At 33.1% G+C, this 25,218-nt stretch overlaps 1 protein-coding gene across 3 annotated transcripts in view; it reads right to left on the minus strand.

Moving 5' to 3' along the window:
• IBTK (inhibitor of Bruton tyrosine kinase) overlaps positions 1-25,218 on the minus strand; it is an 88,537-nt gene that overhangs the window by 21,331 nt on the left and 41,988 nt on the right. For all 3 annotated transcript variants that reach the window (XM_027854773.1, XM_027854778.1, XM_027854765.1), the window contains 12 exons: positions 21,504-21,593; positions 19,375-19,457; positions 19,244-19,281; positions 18,317-18,413; positions 11,959-12,060; positions 7,451-7,568; positions 5,111-5,171; positions 4,329-4,444; positions 2,824-2,936; positions 2,553-2,612; positions 1,859-2,007; positions 665-831 (listed from right to left, as the gene is read on the minus strand). In XM_027854773.1, coding sequence (XP_027710574.1) covers positions 665-831; positions 1,859-2,007; positions 2,553-2,612; positions 2,824-2,936; positions 4,329-4,444; positions 5,111-5,171; positions 7,451-7,568; positions 11,959-12,060; positions 18,317-18,413; positions 19,244-19,281; positions 19,375-19,457; positions 21,504-21,593 — 1,194 coding nt within the window. The remainder of the gene's footprint in view (positions 1-664; positions 832-1,858; positions 2,008-2,552; positions 2,613-2,823; positions 2,937-4,328; positions 4,445-5,110; positions 5,172-7,450; positions 7,569-11,958; positions 12,061-18,316; positions 18,414-19,243; positions 19,282-19,374; positions 19,458-21,503; positions 21,594-25,218) is intronic.

Genomic DNA, 25,218 nt, shown 5'->3' on the forward strand with positions numbered 1-25,218 from the left:
TCAGAGATGAAGAGTACCTACATGAAGTTAAGTTTTGTCCAGGTGTAAGGGCTAGGAAGACTCAAGTTAATAAGTGCATAAAGGGGGCAAAAAATAATCATAAAGTAGGACATTCAGGACTAATAACTGAATGACAACAAGAATCACAGGAATGGGAGAATAGAAAACAGCTTAAAATGATGTATACATCATTAGGCAACCGTCTAAACTTTAAAACTATTAAGACGCAGTGTAGGTGCCAATCAGGAACACCCTACATCCTTACATAGTGAAATCATAGATTTAATATATGTGTATGTCATAAATAGACTATGTGTAATATACATATATGAAGGTATGTATACACACTTGTACATATGTATGTACCTGTGTGTGCATGTACGTATATAAAATATATTTGGATGCTAAGTAGGAATCACTGGCTAGTATTACGGGGTGTCAATAAATACCTAAGGATGCTTACTGCTTTTACTCTGTGGTTGGCCCTCTATGGTACACAGTAAATCCATAACGTGGGGAAAAAAAGTCTCACAGGTAAAAATACAAACCTATTAAAGAGATTTACAGCAAATCAGGAAATAAAACAATCAGAAACTGACTATTCTGGAAAATTTCCCATTAAGTTGTATGTGCCAAATTAACAAACACATCAAAAGCATCCCACCTGAAAGAGCTGGCAACCCAATTAGAAGAGCTTGCACAGTTGATTCGATTACTGGGAATGGACTGTGGAACAGACATTTTCAATGCTGGTGATTCTTCATATGGTTTTATATATTCACTAGGATGCATAGGGTATGCACCATTAACATATGTTTTAATTTTCATCACCTAAAATTTAAAAAAAAATGAAACAGTAAAATCTCTAAAAACAGTTCATTATATCTTCTAGAATATCTAGGTGATTTAACCTACTCAAGACTTTCAACTATATCAAACCTAATTAGCACACTGTTCTACATTATTCAACATCATTAGGTAAATAAGTATGCTTGCATGTAAAACTCCTTGTAAGCATTAAATATAAAACTAATTATTAAGATAAACTGTGGAGGCATAAAACTAAATATTGATGATTTTAGCATTAGGAGAAGACAAACTGCTATGTGTAAATTTGCTAACAATATTTACTTGTTAAGAATTTAGAATCTCCAGTATTATATAACACTAATACTCCAACACAAATCTTACATGACTTTATGTCAAGTTGGCTATGACTTTGAAGGGATTTTCATTTACATGACAGCTTCCTAATGCTCTCAATTGCCTTCTAAATCTCAGAAGTATGCCAACCACTATAGATCCCAGAAATGAATCAGGGGGACAGATACATCCAGAGCTACACCAAGGGTTCTTTTTTGTGCCCAGTCTGTTTGTGTTGAATTTTGCTTCTATTTTCCTTACTTTTGCTACAAATATGCCACTTGGAAAAATTTCCAAATTTGCCTAATTTTTCTCCAAGTAAAATGTTAATTAGCTGAGTTACAGATTATTTTTTTTCCCCAAAATAGCCAAGGAAATTGTTAGTTACTCAATGCAAGAATTAAAATCAATGTTTTATTCTGAAATATGGAGTGAATTTTATAAAGATCACAAATCCTAAAAACAGTAATCACTGAAAAAATGTAAAAGTAGTAATAGTATACAAGTATAAGGAAAATACCATACATATAAAAACATATAAACCATTCTTGCTATCAGTTGCAACTTCATTTATGACAGCTAAGAGTTGGCTTTAAAGGTATTAGCATAATGGGATAGCCAAGACAGCTAAATTATATATCCACAGATATTCTGGGGCAAACATGAATACAAAACAGAACAAAAAACCAAATCTGTAGCCAATTAAAAAACAAACCTCAATCTTATCTGGATGAATTCCTGTTGTGAAATCAGGAGACTGCAAGTCTCTAGGACTACCTATTCCAGCGTAACTACCTTCAGAGTCTGAGGTCAGTAGTTCTGGAAGAGATTCTGTAGAGTTGGTTTTATCCAATTTTACCAAGCCTACGGTTTAAAATTTAAAAATACATTTTTAAAAAGGTAAAAATGCATAAAGTTATATTATGTATAAAGTATTTAGATGTGAAGTTCTATTTGATCACAATTAATAATTTTAACCAAATTCATTATAATAAAATTCATATGCTTTCTTGAATTTCAGCCAATACATGAAATTTAGATCACAGGATTTGAAATGTTTTATTTTGGAACCATGAGAAACACCAACCAGTTACTATTTCCCTTAGAAACATGTTATTTTTTCCAGCTTCCTTGCTAGTTCAAAACAAAAGTTATGACAATATTCAGGGAGGTTTATCATTTGGTTGACCATATGGCAATGAGTTTTAAGGGCACAGTCACTCTTGAAAACTATCCACTACATCACCGAGGGGTTGTAGAGTTAGGAGAAGGAATGCTTACAACTACAAAATCACAGATGCTTAAAGTACTGAAGAAGTAAAATTTAATATTATTGCACTAAATAATGTACTCATTATTACATTGACAGAGAATAATGAATCTTCTATCTATTATAGCTTAAGACTCACCCATGGCAACCTTGAAAGCATCACTGCTACAATTGGAACCATGTTGCAACATCTCTGCTCCTGTACATCCAAAAAGCACATAATAAAGGTAATATCATTTTTAAATCTACTGAATTTTTAAAATAATTTTTTCAATAGTTTTGAAAGCTGCTCTACTATCATTTTTGTTCTCCAGAGTGGTACTATGTGTTATATATCAAGAACATATCTTACTCCACAATAATGATAAGACAATTTAAAAGGAATGTGACAAAAAAGGCTTACTACTCACCTGTGGAAGGTGAGTTCTGAATAATATCTGAAAGGTTATAACCCCCAGAGCTGTCTGAACGCTTTCGTGGCTTCTTTTTTGCTTTTGTTTTGGCCTTTTTGAAGAAAGCTTCTCTAAGAAAAAACAAGCATCAAATGTCTTTAAATTTAAAAGAAAACCTAAATCAGAGAAATCTAGAGTAAGTACGATAGTTACGATCCTACAGTTTTACAAAGGTAATGTATTTAATCCTGCTGTAGAATTCAGGCAAATGTGAAATAAACAGAAGGACCAAAGTTCTAGTCCTAACGGGCTATGTGATTCTGGGCTAATTACTTTGTGTCACAGTTACTCTATTTGCAAAATGAGGATAATAATTACCACATAAAACCCCAGACTTATTTGTATGAAACTGAGAAAATGCATGCAAAAATATTTTGCAAAGTTAAAAATACAAAACAGATGCAAGACGTTTTCCTCTTTTGTATACAGAGTTAAATACTGCTAATTTAGAATCACTGTATCATGCATACAACTAAATTGGAGCACATAGTATTTTATGTCATTAGTCTCTCAATGCAAGATTAGAGAGTAATGCTATCTCTGGTCCAATCCTAATAAAAAAGGGAAAAGATATTGATAGGCAATGCAACTAAGTGAGCCATATCTATTTTCTATCATTTGTTACAAAATGACATGACATGAAAAGGTAAAATAAAACTGGTTAAAAAACATAGAAAAACATGAAAAGACATACGAACTGATGCAAAATGAAGCAAAACCAGAGGGGAAAAACATACACAGTGACTACAAAAAAGTAAATAGAAAGAAAAATCAAGGCAACTGCAGGAAGGTTGGGAAGAACCAATAAATCTGAACAAATATACACACTACAAATTTGTGCTGGAAAGAATACAAAGAAGGGAAAATTCTAAAAGAATGGACAAAATCAAAGACAATATTTTCACCACCCAAAAAAGATGCTTGATAAAACATCAGTAGCTATTTTTCTATATATCTAGTTTGTAAGATTCAAAGGTCTTTATGAGAATGATCACTGCACAAATTGAAAATGTACTAGAAAATGAGAAGTAAAAAAAAAAACAGGCTTCTACAAATTATTCTCTGAGACTGTATGTTTACATTAACACAAACTAAGAAATACAGAGAATAGAAAATACTACTGTGCTAGTTTATTAAATCTTGATTTTTAAAAATCGATTCTGGTTGTCAAATATGAAGTGAAGCATAAAATAGAGAGCCACGTGTACAATTAATCAATCAGTTAATCAACAAGTCTTTATTAAGCACAAACTACATGTCAGGCCCAGTGCTAAGCCCCAGAGACACAAAAGTAAGCAAAAATGCAGAAACAGTTGTACCCTCAAAGAGCTCATACACTAATGGGAGAGACAACCTGTAAACAAACAGGTGTGTATATAATAGATCTGGAGTAGAACAAAGATAACACATCAAAGGAACCACATTTCAAGGAGGAAAAAAAAAGCAAAAATAATGACACTTACTGGCGTTCCATATTCATTTCTCCTTTCAAAAAAACATCAGCATCTTCTGCCTCCAAATAGCTGATATCTGGACCATCTTGATATGGTGTTATTACCCTTCTATCCATTGCTGGTATCTGTAGCATAACAGAGATGTTACACAATTCTTTTAAGAAAATCGCTACCTTTTTCTATATATAGAGATAGATCTTTAACTCTTATCAAATTACATTTATTACAAAATATACTGAAATTAACAGGAAAATTCTGGGATGCCACAAACAGGTGGTCCATGTTTCAAGCAAAAGGGAAAAATTATAATCAAAATACCAGTCAAATATAAATTATAATTAAAACACTAGTCAAATATTAATTTATAGGCCTAACATTCTATAAGACAGAAGAATGAAACTTCAAACTTTCCTGACATACCTATTTTCTAGTCCAGGTAAAATAATGTTTTTACCTAATTCTTAGGGGTTAGCTGAACCTTAATTTCTTCATTTTCTTGTAATAACAAAGGATTATCTTTGAAACTATTAACTTCCGCTCACTTAAAAATCAGAGTGTAATTCATTTTTTCCTTTAATGTTATATCTTCACCATTTTTTTATATATGTTCTGATGAAGGTCTAGTAGGGGAGGAGTACTGTCAGTGAAAAACCTTTCACTTCTTCATATAAAAGCGTCCTAAGTATGGGAATTATTTAGAAAAAATTAGAACACTCACTAATAGATTGTTTTAGTTTTTTGTTTTTAGTTTTTTATATTTTTGCTCATCTTTACTACAATATAAACCTTACCATTTTTCTGTAGAACACAGAAAGATCCTTCAAAACATCATCACTTAAAACATCCAGTGTCCTATAAAATAAGATGGACAAGTTATCTTAAGACTCATTTAATATGACATCCCTCTGGCCATGCAAAAAAAAAAAAAATCTAAAGAATTTGTTATTTTTATGTAGGCAATGATCCTGAATCAAAAATAAAACAGCTCATCCTGCAGAACTGAAAAGTACTCTATCTGTTGTAATTAAATGTCAAGTAAAAACTATAAAGTTACAGATTTATGTACTGATAACTTATTATCATTTAAAGAATTCCATCCCCATCTAGGTAAAACTCAATGACAGTGAAGTATTAAAGAAATAGAGGCTAAGCATATATGATCACATATGAGCAAACTAAGAACAAAAATTCTGACAGGTCTTTTTTTTTTTCCTGAGGCCATCTTACACAAGTACAGTTATAGTGCCTCCCAGTCTCCACCTCCCTGCTGAGGGAGGTTGTGTAAATTGGAACCAATATTTCTGAGGATTCAGTTTGCCTGTAGTCATGAATTCATGCAAAGTTTAATTCGAAAAAAAAAAGTATAAGGATCAATTTAAAGATAATTACCACAAAAAGAAAACATTAATAATTATTCTATATTTTAAAATGCAATGCAGAAAAATGCTATCCAATATGGTAATGATCATAAAATGTAAATGCCTAAACAAGCAAAGCACACGTTTATATGTGTAAATGTGTACTCGCACGTGCACACACAAACACACACACACACACATTTATTAAACTCTATGGGAGGATATTTACATCAAAACAAGACACCATAGACAACAACTGATGTCATGTAAAAAAAGGTTGGCTCTAGAGTAATAAGTGATGGATAAAGACACTGAGTGATTACCAACTACACAAATTTAGGAAAATCACTTAATTTCTCTGAATTCTGTCATTTATAAAACTAGGGGAAAATTGGCATAGTAGACAGAAGCCAGCCTGGGGTCAGCAAAGATCTGGGATGAAGTCTTGCTTTTTTTAAAAATAAGGCTATTTGACACCAAGCAAGGAACTTAATGTTTCCCCTCCCTCTTCAGGACTTTCCTATTACTTTTAAGGAAAGGCACCATCACTCCTGATTACCTAAACTGGAAATTTCAGTGTCATTCTCAATTCCTGACTTAAATTCAACCCATGTAGCCAATCTATTACCAGATCTCATCATTTTTCTCTTCATAACATTTCTTGGATGTGTCTCCTTCTCTCCTCCAACATAGCGACTTACCCTTGTGCAAGCCTCATCAACTTATGCCTGGACTACTGCAATTGTCTTCCGGTTGCTCTCCCTTCATTAAGTCTCTTCCCACATCTAATCCATTCTCCACTCAAATGTCAAAGTGATTTCCCTAAAGCCCAAGTCTTATCATGTCAAATATTCCCCCCATTGTGTCCCCATTCATTGAACTCCAATGGCTCCACATTACCTCCAAGATCAAATATAAAGTCCTCTGTTTCATTTTTAAAATCCTTTATAAACAGGACTCTTCCTACCTTTCTAGTCTTATACTTCTCTCCACATATTTAACAATCCTTCCATACTGGCCTTCTTACTGTTCCTCTCACACAAGACTCCATTCTCCTAACTCCATGCCTTTGCTCTTTATACACTAGGCCTAGAATATTTTCCCTTTTAACCTCTACTCCTGATTTCCCTGAAGACTCAATTCAAATTCCACCTTCTACATGAATCCCCCTTTTTCCTAGTCACTACTTTGTTTCCACCCCCTCAACATACACATACTGTTAGGGTCTTCCATCTGAGATCGGGTTTCTTTTACATTGGATATATCTCATATGCATGGGTTTTGAATCCTGTCTACCCCACTGCACTTTGACAGGCAGAGACTTGAGTTGGTGTTTTTTCTTGTAATCCTCAGCTTTTAACACAATCCCTGGCACATAGTAAGCTCTTAATAAATGCTTGTTGACTGTTGATTTTCTCAGTCATCTCTCTAAGAATATATATTGCAGATGATTTTTCTAATCTGTACTGGTAGAAGTTTCTATGCAACAAATTCCCTATGCTAATGAAATCACAGATATAGACTAAAAAAAAAGGCTAAATGCTACTTATTCTATGAACTTTACTATGAACAGGTGGTTATGAGGCTCTAGTATGATAAATTATATAAAAAGGCTTTCTATAGCACCTTAAACATCAGTTATTATTGTTACTTTTAACTCCCAAATTAACTAGACCCTGAGATCAATTACATTTAAAATTATTCTACTAACATTTTTACCATTATATACAAATATCTATGTAACAAGTTACAGAATTAATTTACCTAACCTACCTTGCTTCAAGTAAAGCTGCCATATTTAGCCCCATAAACTGTAAACAAGACAGTTTCAATTGTTCAGCATTATACATTACTGCAAACTCCAATGTCATAGCAGCATTCTTTAGAGTAACTGCAAAAGAAGACAGTTATTAAAATTAGATAAATTGTTATTTCAGGGAACAAAATGTACTTAATTCCAAGGATTTCAGAATTTCTGAGCTCAGAACAATAATAAAAACTAGGATCAAGCTTGCTCTCAAAGATAACAAATATAGAGACAGATATACAATATGGTTTTTACCCAACTTTGCCACACATTCAAGAGACATACAAACTGAAATGTTTAAAGGGAAAATAAATAAATAAGAAAAACAATCACATAGAATATTAACAAGTCATTTTAAGAGTAGTACAGAAAATTTTTTGAAAATCTTTTGCCTACTGAATATATCAGAATAATTTTAAGTTTGGGAAGTTTTAATTTTAGCATAAATATTAATAGTATGTTGCTCTTAATGACTAATGTAACAATTTAGTTTCCTAAAATCCTCCCCAAAAATTGAAGGAATAATTTTGCATTTAGAGTTATGGAGTTTTTTTTGGAACAGTTCTAAATTATTTGATTTTACATGATCACATAAAAATGACTGTTTCACACTAATAGTCTCTATTATTACTTACAGAAAAAATGAATATTAAAACAAAAGCTTTCCTCTCTAGAATTATAGTCAATGAATGGGCATGGGGTCTCAATAGAGCAAAAGCTCCTATGGAGTATGATGATCTTGGAAATTTTTAAACATTCACAATCTAGTTCTAACAATTTTTAATACAGTTTGAAGCTAAATTACGGTTCTTAAAAGGCACCGTATGCAACTGCCTCTCTTCAAAGGCCTCTCCAACCAGACAAAGGAGCTTGAAAAGGGCATAGTCGCAGCGAGGACAGTTTGCTGGCCAGTTGGATGTGGCTGTAGAGCCTGTTTTCCAAAGGATGGTTCTCCAATCCTTCCCCAAGAGACAACTTACCCCTCGTTGAATGAAGTGAATGCAGACTTAAAAGTTAACTTATACACTATACACAAGTTGAGAGAATTATCTGTTTCTACTACTTGGTCTCATTCTCACCAACCCATTTCACTCAGTCATCTTACAATTGGTTCTTCTGTTGTTGTTCTACACACACACACACACACACACACACACACACACACACACACACAGAGTCATTTTTCAGGCAGGAGGAGTAATAGTATTTTACAATGAAAACATCATGCTTAACTGTATGAAACAGTTTCATATGGAATAGTAAGTTAAAACAGGAAGCAACTGCTTACATATTCGTTAACTGTCTTTTTAGCTCATTTTAATAAGAAACAAAAGTCTTCTGCTGCATGATGTTCATGATAGAAAAACACTACATTAGACATCTGATGACTTTTTTGCATGGTATGTACATATTAGGATAAACTTTATTTTTGACATTGCTGTACATTTCATTCATAAACTTAAAACTACATATAAATACATTATTTGATTTTTGTCCCAGAAAAGAATTTTTTTGTTACCAGCTGTTTTCCCTAAGGGTTTTGTCATGATGTCACTGATTTTATGGTCACACCAACTTAACAGAATTTGAAAAATGTTACTAGGGTATTTTGACCTGAGTTTTTTAATAAGCATGACTAGAACTATCCTAATAGCCAACTCTATATGGCAGTACAGTATGTGTGTAAAATTTACATATCATATGTATACATACACAAAAACACACATGCATAAACACAAAAATACACACTGAAATTCAATCACAGGTTCATTCTAAATTTACAATTGGAAGGTCCCTTAGAGGTAATCTAGTTGAATTCCCTCATTTACTGGAGGAGGAGACTGAGGTCTCAGCACATAGTAGGCATTTAATAAAAGCTTATAGATTGTTATTTGCCCAAGTTCATAGAAGTGTCACCCATGTGCCTGGAAACAAGTCAAGAGGCTAAGCAAAATGTAGTAGTTGTTCTCATAACTACCAGTAGAGAAAGTCAGCATTTGGTAAATTCTGAACAGGCCAATGTTTCCCTCAAATCCAGACTATTGCAGAGACAGGTTTCAGCTGTCCAAAATCTTTGCATCAAATATTTGATAAAGTTCTGATATTCAAGTTATATAGTGAATTAGCATAAAAAAGGCAAGGTGCCACTCCCCAATTGTTAACTGGTCAAAGGATATGAATAAAGATCTCAAAAAAATTGGAAACTAACAACCAGATAAAACATTGTTTCAAATCATTAATAGAACTACAAATTAAAACAACTCTAAAGTTTCAACTCAACCATTAAATTAAGATAAAAAAAAACAAAAAAAAAATAGTTAATGCTGCGTAGCATGGAAGTTTTGTGAAATACTGTTGGCATACCGTGAGTTGTTCCAACTATTTTAGAAAACTATTTTAAATTAAGCAAAATAAGGAAATCTGAGAGTATATAGCAAAACAAAAGTAAGTTGCATCTGTGTCTTAGAATATAAACTCCTAGAGGGCAGGGACTATGTATATATACTACATATGCAATAACTACTTAAATGCTTTCTGAATGTGAAATTCTGGCTAAATGACTTTAATTATAAATGCATATTATGAACATTTTATTCAAATAATATGTAATATATTAATTTAAATCCAATGGTATATATCAATCCAATCTTTAGTGCCAATTTTAAGTGAAAAAAAAAATGAAGAATTCAAGTTATCCCTAAGTGTGTGTGTATTCATTACATGCTCATGTATACTCCTATAAGTTTAAGGACTTACTAGAATGTGCAGACATGACTATAAAGCATTTCTACAAGACACATTAGAAAACTCTTCTGATTATTTTCTAAACACATCAGGTAAAAATTAGTTTATAATTACATGCTAGTTTCAGAAAATAGCTCAAGATAAAGCAAAAATTCAAGCAAAATAAAATATTTATACCCTTTGGACATATACCCCATGGAAAGCAAAGACAGAAAGTTCTTATAAATGCCAAAATATTCATAGCAGCACTTTTTGTGATAACAAATAACTATAAATAAAAAAATGTGGGAATACAGATTAGGAAATGGCTAAACAAATGGTGGCACACTGATGTAAACTAAACATTTAATGGCTACAACGTGAATGGAAAGAACAAAACTGGACAAGAGTGGTCCCAATTAAGAGTTGAGGAAATGTACCTTACTCCTTTTGTTCATGATGGAAGACTATGAGGAAGCAATGTTGAATATGCTATCAGATACTATGTATAGTCGATTTCATTTTATGAATAGGTTTTATTTATTTTTCTTTAATCTGTTTTAAGGAAAGGTTCACAAGGTAGGGGACATGGAAGGATGGGTCTATTGGACTGATTTAAAAGCAAAAGGGAATAAAACAAACAACAAAAAAATGAAATTTATGCCATGGCTTCAGACAAATCATTAAAAAAAGATAACATAGAAGATATGACTAGGCTTAGTGGTTACCAGCTAAAATATAGGCTCATTGGCATAGAGTGGTTCTAATGTATTAGCTTTCAAACATGTCAATGGGCATTGTTTAGAAAAGCATAGCAAGAAAGGTTTGTTTAACATGGGAAAACATAAAACTGACTTGAAAAAGAAATCAGCTTTGATGTTAGCCAGAGAAATTATAATTAATATAGTCAGCCTATATAAAAAATTATAAAGACTTTAGAATGACTTGAGACTCCACAAAAAGGGAATAAAGTTAAAGCAGCCCACTTTAGTGTACTGAAAATGGTTTGTTATTGTTGTTGTTGTTGTTCAGTTGTGTTCAACTCTTGGTGATCCCATGGACCATACTGCCTGTTGAGGTTTTCTTGGCAAAGATACTGGAGTGGTTTGCCATTTCCTTTTCCAGTGGATTAAAGCAAAAAAGAGGCTAAGTAACTTGCCCAGGGTCACACAGATAGTAAATTTCTGAGGTCAGATTTGAATTCAAGTCTTCCTGACTCCAGGCCCAGCATCCTATCCACTGAGCCACCTAGCTGCCTCCGTAAAAATGTGACCAAGGTTAAAAGCTTATGTGATAATGGGCAGATCACTTAATCAACAAATGGGGATATTTATACTGCACACCTGACAGGACTTGCTATGAGGTTTGCATTTTGCAAATCTTAAAGATTCATGTAAAATGTGAATTATCATTATCTCATTTTTTAAAAAACCAGACCTATGATTTCACTGATAAAAGGAATTTACAGTGAGGAAACTCCTTCTACCAAACAATGCAGATAGGCACTTGCTCTGCTACTTATAATATCAGAATTTCCTGGTGAGAGTTGCACTAAGGGATAAAGTGGTTTGTCCAGGGCAAAAAGTCAGTATTTGTTAAATACAGAATTCAAACCCAGGTTTTCTGACTCCAAAGCCAGCTTTCTCATCCACATGCTGCTTCTGTAGCAAGGATTATCTCCCCACAAGTTAAAAATAGCTTGAACCAACTTGAAAACTTATCAACAGTACCACATAGGAAAAATACTCACGTTTTTCTGTTATTGCTACTTCACAGATTTCTTTCAATCGAATTATTAGTAGTTGATCGGCCACCACAAGAACATTACAAACAAATTCCACACTTTGACAGTCTAAATATTAAAGGAAAAAATTTTGATCATGTTATTAAAATAACATTTTAAGCTATCTAGAAAGGAAGAAAACAAACCAAAAGACTAAATATTAAGTCACCAAACACAGAAAACTAGTATATGGTATTCTATCTGAGAAAAAAACATTCTAAAGATTGTTGTGGCATATAAGACAATAATGACACTGTTTGTTTATAAGTTTTAAAGGGACATCTTATTCTGGGTTGATTAACATTTTAATGACTGGTGCAAGTATACTAAAATACCTTGGCATATAAAAATAATGCCCAAAGAAATCTAATTCTAGCTATAGTCCTGCTACTGAGATGCTGAATTAGTTTCCCATAAGTCCAAACTAGATATCTCTCATACAAGTAAACACAGTAAGGTCTATACAGGCACAAAGCTGTTCAAAACAGCTTTACTATTCCAGGACCACAGGAGACATTCTAGCATACAATTCCTACATTGCACTCTTTATTTTCTGATGAAGGAAACATACTTGTGCCACTCATGTATACAATGCTCTTTATGCATTCTTCCATTTGAATATGGTTGTCTATAACATTTTCTGAATCAATCTTCATCTACCATGGATGGTAGCAATCAATAACAAACAATGAAAAACATTTAATATCTAAGAATCATCTTTGGGACACATCACATAAACATTTTACAGCAGACTTTCTTGTTCAAAATTTGCTTAAGTTAAAAATCAACATCAGTCCATATTTTCTGAGTACGTAACAGGTAGGGGGTGGTGGGAGGAGAGAAAGGAAGTCTGAGAATATTTAGCATAACAAAAGTAAGTTAGATTGAGACTAAAAATTTACTGAGGCTAATATATTCTGTATCTTGGAATATAAACTCCTACAGAGCAATGACTATGTATATATACTCCATATGCACTTAACTACTTAAATGCTTTCTGAATGTGAAATTCTGGCTAAATGACAAATTATAAATGTGTATTATGAGCATTATATTTAAATAATAAATATTTTCATTTAAATCCAATTGTACATAATGTCTAATGTCATGCCATTCTTTAGCACCAATTTCAAATTAAAAATATATTGAAGAATTTAAGTTACCTTACCCTGAGAGTTTGGGTGTATGTATGTGTTCATACATGCTCATGTATACTACTGTAAGTTTAGGGATTTACTAGAATGTAGAGACATGACTATAAACTAACAAGATCCCACTTCTACAACATGCACTAGAACACTCTTCTGATTATTTCCTAAACACATCAAATAAAAATTAGTTTATAATAATTCTGTTTTCAGGAAATAGCTCAGCTATAAATATTATTTGCTATACCTATATGCTTAAATTGATGCCAAAAAAAAACAAACCTAAAGTTTCCTTAAAGAGTGCTTCTGTGCAATGGCTACTCACAATCTTTTATCAAAAGCAGAGAAAAATGTTATTCACACTACTTTGGAGAGCAATTTGGAACTATGCCCAAAGGGCTATAAAAATGTGCATACCCTTTGACCCAGTAATAGCACTCCCAGGGCTGTTTCCCAAAGAGATCATACAAATGGGAAAAGGACCCACATATACAAAAATTTTTATAGCAGCTCTTTCTGTGGTGGCAAGGAATTGGAAATTGAGGGGATGCCATCAATTGGGGAATGGCTTGAACAAGTTGTGGTATATAAATGTAATGGAATATTATTGTGCTATAAGAAATGATGAACAGGTAGACTTCAGAAAAACCTGGAAAGACTTGTATGGTCTTATGCTGAGTGAAGTGAGCAGAATCAGGAGAACATTGTACACAGTAACAGCCACATTGTGCAAGGACTAACTTTGATAGACTTAGCCCTTCTCAACAATACAAGGATCTAAGAAAAATCCAAAGGTCTCACGATGGAAAATGCTATCCACATCCAAAGAAAGAACTATGGAGTTTGAATGCAGATTGAAGTATACTATTTGCTATTTTTTTCCTTCTGTTTTGTTTTGTTTCCTCTTTCTGGTGGTTCCTCCTATTGGTTCTAATTCTTCCTTACAACATCCCTAATATGAAAATATGTTTAATAGGAATGTATATGTATAGCCTATATCAGATTGCACGCCATCTTGGAGGGGGGAAGGAGGTAGAGAAACATTTAAAACTCAAAACCTTATGGAAGTAATTGTTGATAAATCAAAATAAATAAAAACAAAGAAAAAATGTTATTCACACCAAGAAAGTTATTAATTAAAACCTAGGTACAAGATGACTTGATCAAGTTATTGGTTTTAAATGAAATAATCACTAAGGATTAGAATTGGCATTATAAGTTTATAAGTTAATATATCTGCTTAGCAAGAGGGAAAATGAAACTCATAAAATTCCACTGCAGAATTAACTTCAGCAATCAGACCAGCACATGTAAAATTCATTACTGTAGAATTTCATGAATTGACTAAAATTGTACCACAATTCTGTCTCAGGCAAGTCTTTCTATTGTAATCTAGTTATTCAACAACTATAACTCAACTACTTCTACTAAGACAGTGAATACTGTATACAATCCTCTCTCTACCCTTCAACAATTCAAAACAACAAACATTTCATAAGTGCCTACTACGTGTGAGGCACTGAGGGTACAAAGACAAAAATGAAACAGTCACTGCCTCTACTAGGCAACTCTTACAGTGAAGATGTATTGACAAGGAGTTTCCTCAGCCAGGAATTTCAGCCTGTGCTAGAACTCATTATTGTAGAGGTGAAAATAATAACAATAATGTGAACAATAACAGTAACAACTGTTATTATTATTATTTAGCACTTTACAGTTTTCAAAGTCCTTTACAGATACTACTGCATTTAAGTCTTTCATTTCTCTCTGCTTCATCAATGCTAGCCCTATTTCCTAGCTCAATTCCTAGGGACTCAACCTGTTTCAATTACCTATTCAAATCCTTACCAGAGCCACTTCTAATAAAACAAATGTCCTTTTGCTAATACCATAATTCTATACTATGTTCCCAAGATAAACATAACACAAACTGGTTCCACATACATATACCTAGAATTAAAAATTTTGAGCTGCAAGGGACCCCAGAAGTCATCTAGTCCAAAACTCTCTCATTTTACAAATGAGGAAAATGGGCTCAGAGAAATTTTTCAACGGTTTTAATTGGAAGAGGACCTCAGCCCATGTTCATTCTGCGGTTATTTCTACTGTATCAAACCTTCTTTTCACAATACTGCCAAGAATTTCAAGATAGGATAATGATTCTATAGATTTTTTTGTATTGTCTACAACTCAAAAAGGCATATTCAATTATTTCAAAGTATGGAAGCTTGATTGTTTCCTAGATTCCTACACTTAAAAGAATTCAATGCTGTTAGGGCCAAAATATTCAATGTATATATACATGGCAATGAAGAAGAAGTGGAGGCACTAGGTTTTTAAAACAGCACCCCTCTGACATAACTCAAATTGATACATATCCCAATGAGCCACATACTGAATACAAATTAGCATTATCTAGATTGTATTTTGGGGCAGCCAGATAAGAATAATAGACTTGGAGTCAGGAAAACTCATCTTTGCGGGTTCAAATCTAGCTTCAGACACTTACTAGCTGTGTGACCCATGTAAGTCACTTAACCCTGTTTGCCTCAGTTTCCTCATCTGTAAAAAGAGTTGGAGGACACAACAAACCACTCCACTATCTGTGAAGAAAACCCCAAACAGGGTTACAAGGAGTCAGACACAACTGACAGGATAACAACAATATTGTATTTTTATTTATTTTGTTAAACATTACGTAATTACATTTTAATCTGGTCTAGAGAGTCTGCTGCAAGTTTGACAATTCTATCGTAAACAGTTATGTACACAGTCCGTTTAGGAATCATTATAAGATCGTAACTTTCAATCTGGATAGATTAGGGGTCATCTAATTCATGCACTTTATTTTACATATAATGAAACTAAGGTCCTCTGAAGTTAAGTGACTAACCCAAGATCACACAGCACTAAGTGGCGGAGCAAGCCAGCATGGTAGATAGAACTTGCTTGAAAGGGGTCATTTCCACTTAAAACAGGTGTCTAACGTGATTTTATAGTATTTAGCTAGAACAAAAGCCTTGGAACTAAAGGAATTGAAGAGATTAGGACAGCAAGTGGTTACTTGTGGGAATTAAGTGAACCATACTGATTCCATTTTGTGACTCAATTTTGGAGTTAGTTTGGTTCCCTTTCTATTTAATTAATGGTTTAATCCAATTTCTGTCTTCTTAGAAAACTTGATATTCAATTGTGGGAACTGTGAGATAATCTTACTGCCCTGTTTGAACATAGCCCTGCATGGCTGGAAAGCTGATCATCTCTACCAGATGCTTAGAGACTCTTAACTAAGGACCTAAGTCAGGCTGACCAGAAACCCAGTCAGATACAAAGATTTAATGCAAGGAGTTTTGTCCCAATTATACATTTTAAGAAACCCAGATGTTTTATCTGAAAACTGGACCCACATTGATTAATCAGTTATTGTTTCCATGTTCCTTTGATTGTTTACAGACACTTGGGGGGGAGTGGGATACGTCTTTTTCTGAATTCAGGGAACTGCACCTGTTTACTCTCCCTCTCCCAACTTGGAAGTCCCTAATCTTTCACCCAATTAAAAATCAGATTACTTAATATTGTATTGTTTCCTTTTGATTAACTAGTCTTATTTGATTAATTGTTTTTAATGTATAAAAGTCTGTCTCCTCCTATATTTGGGATCCAGTGCCAAAGCTGAGGAAGGTGCCTAGTCCTTATTTTTTAAAAGCATTACCATGCATTACTTAATAAATCAATATGCTCTGAAGCTCAAACCTTTGTTTCCTCGGTCATTTCATCTTTTACCCACCACAGAACAGAATCATTTCAGACACTAACTTTACTCCTTTCCTATCACAGGGCTAACTAAAATAATGAAAAACCAGACAGAAGTAACCTCAGGAAAAGAGACATACTCCCTATAGCCTAAAGAACAGAAGTCTGAAAAGGAGGAAACTGTTAATTAAATGTTTGCATATAATCAGATGAGAAAATATGAAGAAAACACTAAGCTATAAACATTACATAAATGTAAGTCATTTAATTTTATAATTAATAAATGTTTAACTTAATTACTGAATTAAAAGATAGTTAAAATTACCATAATATCTTATCTGAAAAATATCATAATTAATTTAGTAGTTACATGTCTTGTTTTACTACACATTTTCTGTGAAATAGATACATTAAATTCTGCAAGATGGATGAGTTCTAGGTTTGCAGACGATTTACAAATCGTGGCTAAATGGATATGCTCTACATTAAAGAATATGAAATATCACAGTAGAAATTTCATCACTCTTTTTGTTTAAAAGAGGAGATCTGTTATACAACAAATCTTGACCTCCTAATTCTAAAACATAATTTGGTATTCTGTGAACTCTTCAAGAACTCATCCTGGGACAGATCCTTACAAATGATTAAAATATGACAATTACTGAAGGGAACCCTAAAAACTATCAAGAGGCCATAACTTATAAAAGGCTCCCTTTGTCTTTTCATGTCTTATCCAGATTTTAAGTCTCTAGAAAAAGTGTTGTTCATCTTGTTGCATTTTGCTATCCTATGAAGCAACAAACATAGAATAAGAGTCACATAAGGATCACAGTGCAAACATTTCTAAATTCTAAATTCAGTCCTTGGCCTTTGTTCTTATAATGCTATGCAAGATTTACAGATGAACATGAGCAGAAAATCAAGAAATAAATCAAATATCTCAGAGAGATGGTTGGGTAGGTACTGAACTATTTTGGGAATTCTCTGACCGACTTTACCATGTCTTTGCATCAGGTAGCTTCTTCTCCTCTTCCTCTTCTCTCACTTCCCTCCCCCTTTCAGCTTCCTTTTGTGTTTTGTCTTCCTCTATTAGACTGTAAACTCTTTGAAGACAAGGACTGTATAGTCTTTTTTCATATTGGTATCCCTAGTACTTACAGTGCCTGGCACATAGTAGGAACTTAATAAATTTTTAATGACTATTTACTGAGGTACTAGTTATCACATTTATCTTGGCTGCTCAGATGTTTAAAATTCATATTGTTCTAGAAAAACACCAAAATCTTTTGACATAATAGCAAATAATATTCCTGTATCTTCATTAAAACAGTTGAAACACTTAATTGAAAGCTGATCTCAATTAATTCGGTTGAAAATTACATGAATACTAACTTCAGTAAATTGTTTCTCCATTTTGTTAATACCTTTTATTGCAGGGGCTTCATCAGTATAAAGGTAATCCAAGATAACTTGTAGTACATCAGAATGTATGGGCATTTCCAGAGCAGCACAACTGGAAGCCTAAATAAAGTTTGATTAATATATATATATATATATTTACATATGTATATGCACACACATACACACCACATGTGTTGTAACCTGATTTAAAACATAGACAGACATCACAAACTTCCTCAGAGAATAACACTATAGAAATTATTTCTAAACATATTCAAACAAACACCAAAGAATAAGAAAATATTACTTTCATAAATCAGCATACAGCATGAAAGAGAAACGAAATAACACACTATCCACAAACAAGATGGTATTGACAAAGAGTTGAGTATATCCAAATAATAATTAACAAATTTTAATTGTACTGTTTCTACTACCAATTTTAAGTTCTAAATGTTACTATTTTTCAAGTGCTCATTTTGTTGGTGGAATTCAACAAAAATTTATATTAAGTGAATAAAAGCTTATGCAACAGTAAAACAGTTGAGTGATATGTCCGAGAAATATTTCAAAAGCTAGTGTGTCAAGTATTTTTATTAGGTCACATATAGCTCATATTAAAGAAAATAATTTTCAAAATGTTTAAAAAATCAATCCTTCAAAATAAAATCACGTTTTCTATAAGATTAACAAACACTTACACCAAGCTATAAGCCAGTGGATTAAAATACAATAACACAGTAGTTACAAAAGATTGGATTACTGAAGAGGATATGTATATTGTTAAACTTCTTAAAAATTTAGCTTCTTAAAAGTTTAATTTACCAGATAAAGTTTGGATGATCTGTTTATACAGAGACACAGACATAGATATAGATATAAATTAATTTCTAGGTGTGATTAAAGAATGAATATTAACATGACATTTACGTTTCTACTTAAAAACATACCTCAATCCATGAGCTACTCAGCATGCTATGAAAATATTCTGGAAGGGAAAAAATTAAAAAATTAATTTAATAATGGTAGTAAAGTATGCAAGTAGTAGATAAATTACGAAACTGTATATATATATACATACCAAGCCTAGCACAAAGTACACATCTGTGACAGGGGAATTCTTTCCCATCCACTGACTTCATGGTCACATCACAAAGAAATGAACTGTAAAATAAAATACATATCTGAAGCAAATGCCATTTCTTTGCTTGAAAAAATAAAGCCATTTCTTCATAATAAAAAATCAAATCTTTACTAGTTTCAAAAACAGTATTTATTAAGCACTAAGAATGTACCAGGCAGTTTAACCACCAAAGAGAACATAAGAAAAATAGGTAGAAAACTATTTGTAGCAACTTTTTTTCTAGTGGCAAAGAACTGGAAACTAAGACGGTGCCCATAACTTGGGAATAGCTGGACAAAGCATGGTGTATGAATGTGGTATAAATGATGGAATACTATTGTTCAGTAGCAAACAATAAAAGAGAGTTTCAGAGATATCTGGATAGATGTACTAAATAAAGTAGAATGAAGTGAGCAGAAGCAGAAGAACTTATACAATAAAAATAACATAAAGACAAATTTTAAAAACTTAAGAACTTTATTCAGTGCCATGACCAACGATGATTTCATAGGACTGATGATGAAGAATGCTATACACCTCCTGAAAGATAAGCAATGGACTTGATGCAGGATGAAACAGAGATTTTTAGACACAGACACTATGGGAATTTATTTTGCTTGAATATGCTTCTGTTACAAGAGTTTTTTTTTCTTTTTTCAATGAGGGAAAGGTAGAAGACAGAAAAGAGAAATGTTTATGTGCTTAATAAATGCTTGTTGACTTAACTGAAAAAAATACCCAAAAAAGTATGCATAGTTACATATAACATATTTACACTTTGAATAAAACAGCCAATTTATAGAGGATACTGAGCTAGAATTTCAAAGAGAAAATTAATAAAGCTATACATAAAGACAATCTTTTTATCCAAAGCTTCTACTTCATGATAAAGATAAAAATATAGTAAAGATAAAAATAAAAATATAGTAAAGAATTTCTAATAAGAGAAAACGCAAATATAACAGAAAATGGCAACCCCCACCAGTATTTATCTACTAGCTATTTGCTTATCTGTGTGTATGTGTTGTTGGTGTATGTATATGGGTGTATAAATGTGTACTAGATAGCTATTATATTAGGATTCATACCGTGAACTTTTATAGGTAAAATAGTGCTATGATTTTTCTGGTACTTTCATTAATAAACATCTTTGAGCAAACTCCCAAGTATATATGCCTTATGCTATACTTAGCATACCTGGCTTATAGTAAGTTATTGTGTACAAGCTTACTGACTGCTGAATTCCAGGATATATGTTAGAGTTTTTGGCTGAAGCACCACATTTCATGTCAAGGTCATGACTGCAACTACTAAAGTAGGAGCCAATTTACATTGCTCTTTTGTGGCTATAGAGTACAACATAAATCCCATCAGTGTCTGGTCATAGGCACTTAATATTTGGGCTCAGACACTTACTAGCTGTGTGACCCTGGGCAAGTCACTTAACCCTTTTTGCCTCAGTTCCTCAGCTGTAAAATAAGCTGAAGAAGGAAAATACAAACCACTCTAGTATCTTTGCCAAGAAAACCCCAAATAGGGTCATGAAGAACTGGATACAACTGAAATAACTGAACAACAATCTGGTCATAGCAAATGAGTAAGATGGAGATTAAAATATGTAGACATATTAAAAAAAAACCACATTGTAATTGTTTCTTTCAAAAAAAAAGCTTGTCTTTCTAGACAAGTTAGTATGCATATGTCCTTAAGAACTAATCCTTTTTCAAGAATAACACATATTCATCATACTACTAAAGTTATTTACATTCCAGAATAACAAGAAGGAATAAAAGGGAGGGAGGGAAGGAGGAAAAGAGAAAATAATGGAGGGACGGAGGGAAGAAAAAAGGGAGAAAAGGGAAGGAGGAAGGATCCCTTCCATCAATAAAGTAAAGTTCTTCTATCTTAGTACATAGTTTCCTGTACTGCACCAATTGCTACACTCCTCCCTCATATCCCCAAGAAAGATGAGTGGTAACAGATAGAACAGGCAAGGTACCCCAAAGTGAAGTCTAAGCTCATTTCCTAATTTGAATAACAAAATCAAGCATAGGAGGAAAAAAAAACCCTTCAATTTTCCAACTTACCACTGTTTCTGATTTAGTTTTGGTTTATTTCCAGTTTCTGTTGTAACAACAACATTGATTTTTCCGTTTTCAAATTTGACTCCATTCAGTCTACAAAATAAACAAAAATGCCCACTTAGTATAAAAATTCCATCCTGCCACCTAAAAAATTTCTAGGTAGCATATTTTCTAAACATTTGAAAAAGATAAGATATATGCTTGTCATAGAAGTTTAAGGAGTATTTTGCTTTAGGGGGTTGCATTATACGACCTAATTTTATAGTCTTTGAAAACTTATGGACAATCCTGTCATGACACAGGATCCTAGGAAAATCACTTAAATGGTCTACACCTTTTGTTTCTTCATCAGTAAAGACAGTCAAAAGACAGGTCCAAATGTCACAGGGTTATGTGATACAAATATACATATACAAGGTCAACCCACAGAGTCTAAGGAGAAAATAAATATCATTAAGAACAGTTTTTCTCATCGACTCCAAATTTGTAGCTTTTGGCTCACCTGATTCTTTCCTAAATTCAACACCATTGCAGAATTTAGTTAAGTCAACTCTAATATACCATTATAAGAGTAGATCCCAGAAATAAAAAACAATAAAACTATAGTAGTAAAGAAGGGCTAAATACATTTGTTAAAAAAAAACACTTAGCATTGCTTCTCTGCCAATAAATAGTTTTGAAGTTCTGGTCACTACTGGTGACTAACAATTTCTATTTCAGAATATTTCCAGTCATAAGAATGACTTACAAAATAACAATGACTTAGGAGTCAGGAGACTAAAGTTCTAGGCCTAGCATTGCCATTGGTGAGTTATGGAGATTGGTTAACTAATCTCTCAGTAATTCAAGTTCTTCATCTATAAAAGAAGGTTGGGGGGGCAGCTAGGTGGCGCAGTGGATAGAGCACCAGCCCTGAAGTCAGGAGGACCTGAGTCCAAATCCAGTCTCATACCAAACACTTGACACTTACTAGCTGTGTGACCCCAGGGCAAGTCACTTAACCCCAATTGCCTTTTTAACAAAAAAAAAAAAAAAAAAAAAAAAAAAAAGGTTGCCCTGGATAACCTCCGAGATTCCTTCCAACTCTCCAGCCTATGATTTAAGAACCCATCACTCTACATGCACACAAGTACAAAACTTAGGCTCTTCCCTCAAAAAGTTTACAGTCTAATTTGGGATCCATTATTAAGGCATATTAAAAACAATTAAACTCTATGACCAAATTTTGTTTCAGTAATTATTGCCCATTATGAACAATAGCCATAATGATGATACTGAAACACTAAAAAGATACTAAAATTCCTCTTGAAACAAAGACCATGTTGTGTTTAATATAGTTTTACCATGAAATGTTACTATTTTATTCTAGTTATTTGCAAATAAGCAATGTTATATACAGTCCATCCTCAACATTTGTGCATTTAACTTTCATAACTTCAAGCATTTCAGTGATTTTATTAGTAACCTCATTTTCACTTTCACATTGGTAACTGTGCACATTCATGGCTACGTGCAGTAGAGGAAAAAAATGAGAGGTGTAATACACGCAAGTTTATAGAGTGGCTAGTACCCTACAGGATGGTTTGGCATAATTGACCAGTTGGCGAGAGACATCGAGGCTACCAATACCAGCATCAATTGCAGGCTCAGGTTAAATGTAAACTTGCCTCTGCTATTCTCCCATACTCTGAAACTCTTAAGGATCTCAAATAGCACAAGACAGATTATTTCAAGCTGATGCATCCTTTACGATCTTCAATTCCATCCACCAGCCCTGAAAGATGGTATCAGAAGTGATGTCAAGACCTTGCCAGTCTCAGAGTCTTCCAACAGCAGCGACTGAAGTCCTAGCAACCTCTCCCTTGGTTTTCAGAGGGTGACCAAGGGAGAGGTTTACAACAGTGTAGTATGCAATACAATGCCCTCACACAGCCCCATATGACACAGGGGAAGATAAGATTCAGGTTAAAAAAAAATTTAGTTTTAAGACTCTTATTTGCTGTACAGTATTTACGGTACTGTAGATTTCTTGGGTTATGAAAACTGAATATTGTCTGAAATCATTTTTTAAAAATTGAGATGACAGCACAAAAAGTTACAGAATTCTAGGGAATTATGAGCAGGAAAAAATGGGTTTTTTTTGTTTGTTTTTGGTAATTTTTTTATCAATTTATTTTGCTTTATTAACAATCACTTCCATAAGCTTTTGAGTTTTAAATTTTTCTCCCCCTCCCTCCCCAAGATGGCACACAATCTGATATAAGCTATACATATACATTCCTATTAAACATATTTTCACATTAGTGATGTTGTAAGAAAGAATTAAAACCAATAGGAGGAACCACCAGAAAGAGGAAACAAAACACAATAGAAGAAAGAAATAGTAAACAGCAAGTATGCTTCAATCTGCATTCAAACTCCATAGTTCTTTCTTTGGATGTGCATTGCATCTTCCATCATGAGGCCTTTAGAGATGTCTTAGATCCTTGTATTGCTGAGAAAGGTTAAGTCTATCAATATTAGTCATCGCATAATGTGGCTGTTATTGTATACAACATTCTCCTGGTTCTGCTCCCTTCACTCAGCATCAGACCATACAAGTTTTTCCAGGTTTTTCTGAAGTCTGCCTGCTCATCATTTCTTATAGCACAATAGTATTCCATTACATTCATATACCACAACTTGTTAATGATGTCCAATTGATAGGCATCCCCTCAATTTCCAATTCTTGGCTACCACAAAAAAGAGTTGCTATAAATATTTTTGTACATGTGGGTCCTTTTCCCATTTCTATAATCTCTTTGGGATACAGCCCTAGAAGTACTATTGCTGGGTCAAAGGGTATGCACATTTTTATAGCCCTTTGGGCATAGTTCCCAATTGCTCTCCAAAATTTCGCAACTCCACCAACAATGCATTAGTATTCCAATTTTCCCACATCTTCTCCAACATTTATCATTTTGTCATCTTGGTCAATCTGATAGGTGTGATGTGGTACCTCAGAGTCATTTTGATTTGCATTTCTCTAATCAATAGTGATTTAGAGTATTCTTTCATATGACTATATCTATAGTCATTTAATTTAGGCTTTAATTTCTTCATCTGAGAACTGCCTGTTCATATCCTTTGACCATTTATCAATTGGGGAATGACTTGTATTCTTATAAATTTGACTTAATTCTCTAAATATTTTAGAAATGAGGCCCTTATCAGCAACATTGGTTGTAAAAATTCTTTCCCAATTTTCTACTTTCCTTCTAATCTTGGTTGCATTGGCTTTGTTTGTGCAAAAACTTTTCAATTTAATGTAATCAAAGTTATACATTTTGTATTTCGTAATGTTCTCTATCTCCTGTTTGGTCATGAATTCTTCAGGAAAAAATGTTTTGCATGCTAGTAATTTTATTTTGTGTACTGCATTTTATGATTTCATGGTTACTGTGTGAGGAAAAGTGCATACTATTGGAATTACTATTTTGTTATATAAGTTGTATGCAGAAAAGCATATTTTCAGCAAAGCAAAAGATTAGTTTTTCATGGTTGGAGGAACTTAACCCCCTATTTCCCATAGATTCAATGTATCAACATTCACATTTTTTTTACTTTTACACCATTTTTGAGGAATATTACCCTGTGAAAGTTGAGGACTTAATGTTTTTATATGGTATGTGGTTAATTCTCTGTTAACCTGATCATTAAAAAGAGCATTTCCTTTACA

This window comes from Vombatus ursinus, unplaced genomic scaffold (assembly GCF_900497805.2).
Source record: "Vombatus ursinus unplaced genomic scaffold, bare-nosed wombat genome assembly UNPS02000582.1, whole genome shotgun sequence".
NCBI lineage: Eukaryota > Metazoa > Chordata > Mammalia > Diprotodontia > Vombatidae > Vombatus > Vombatus ursinus.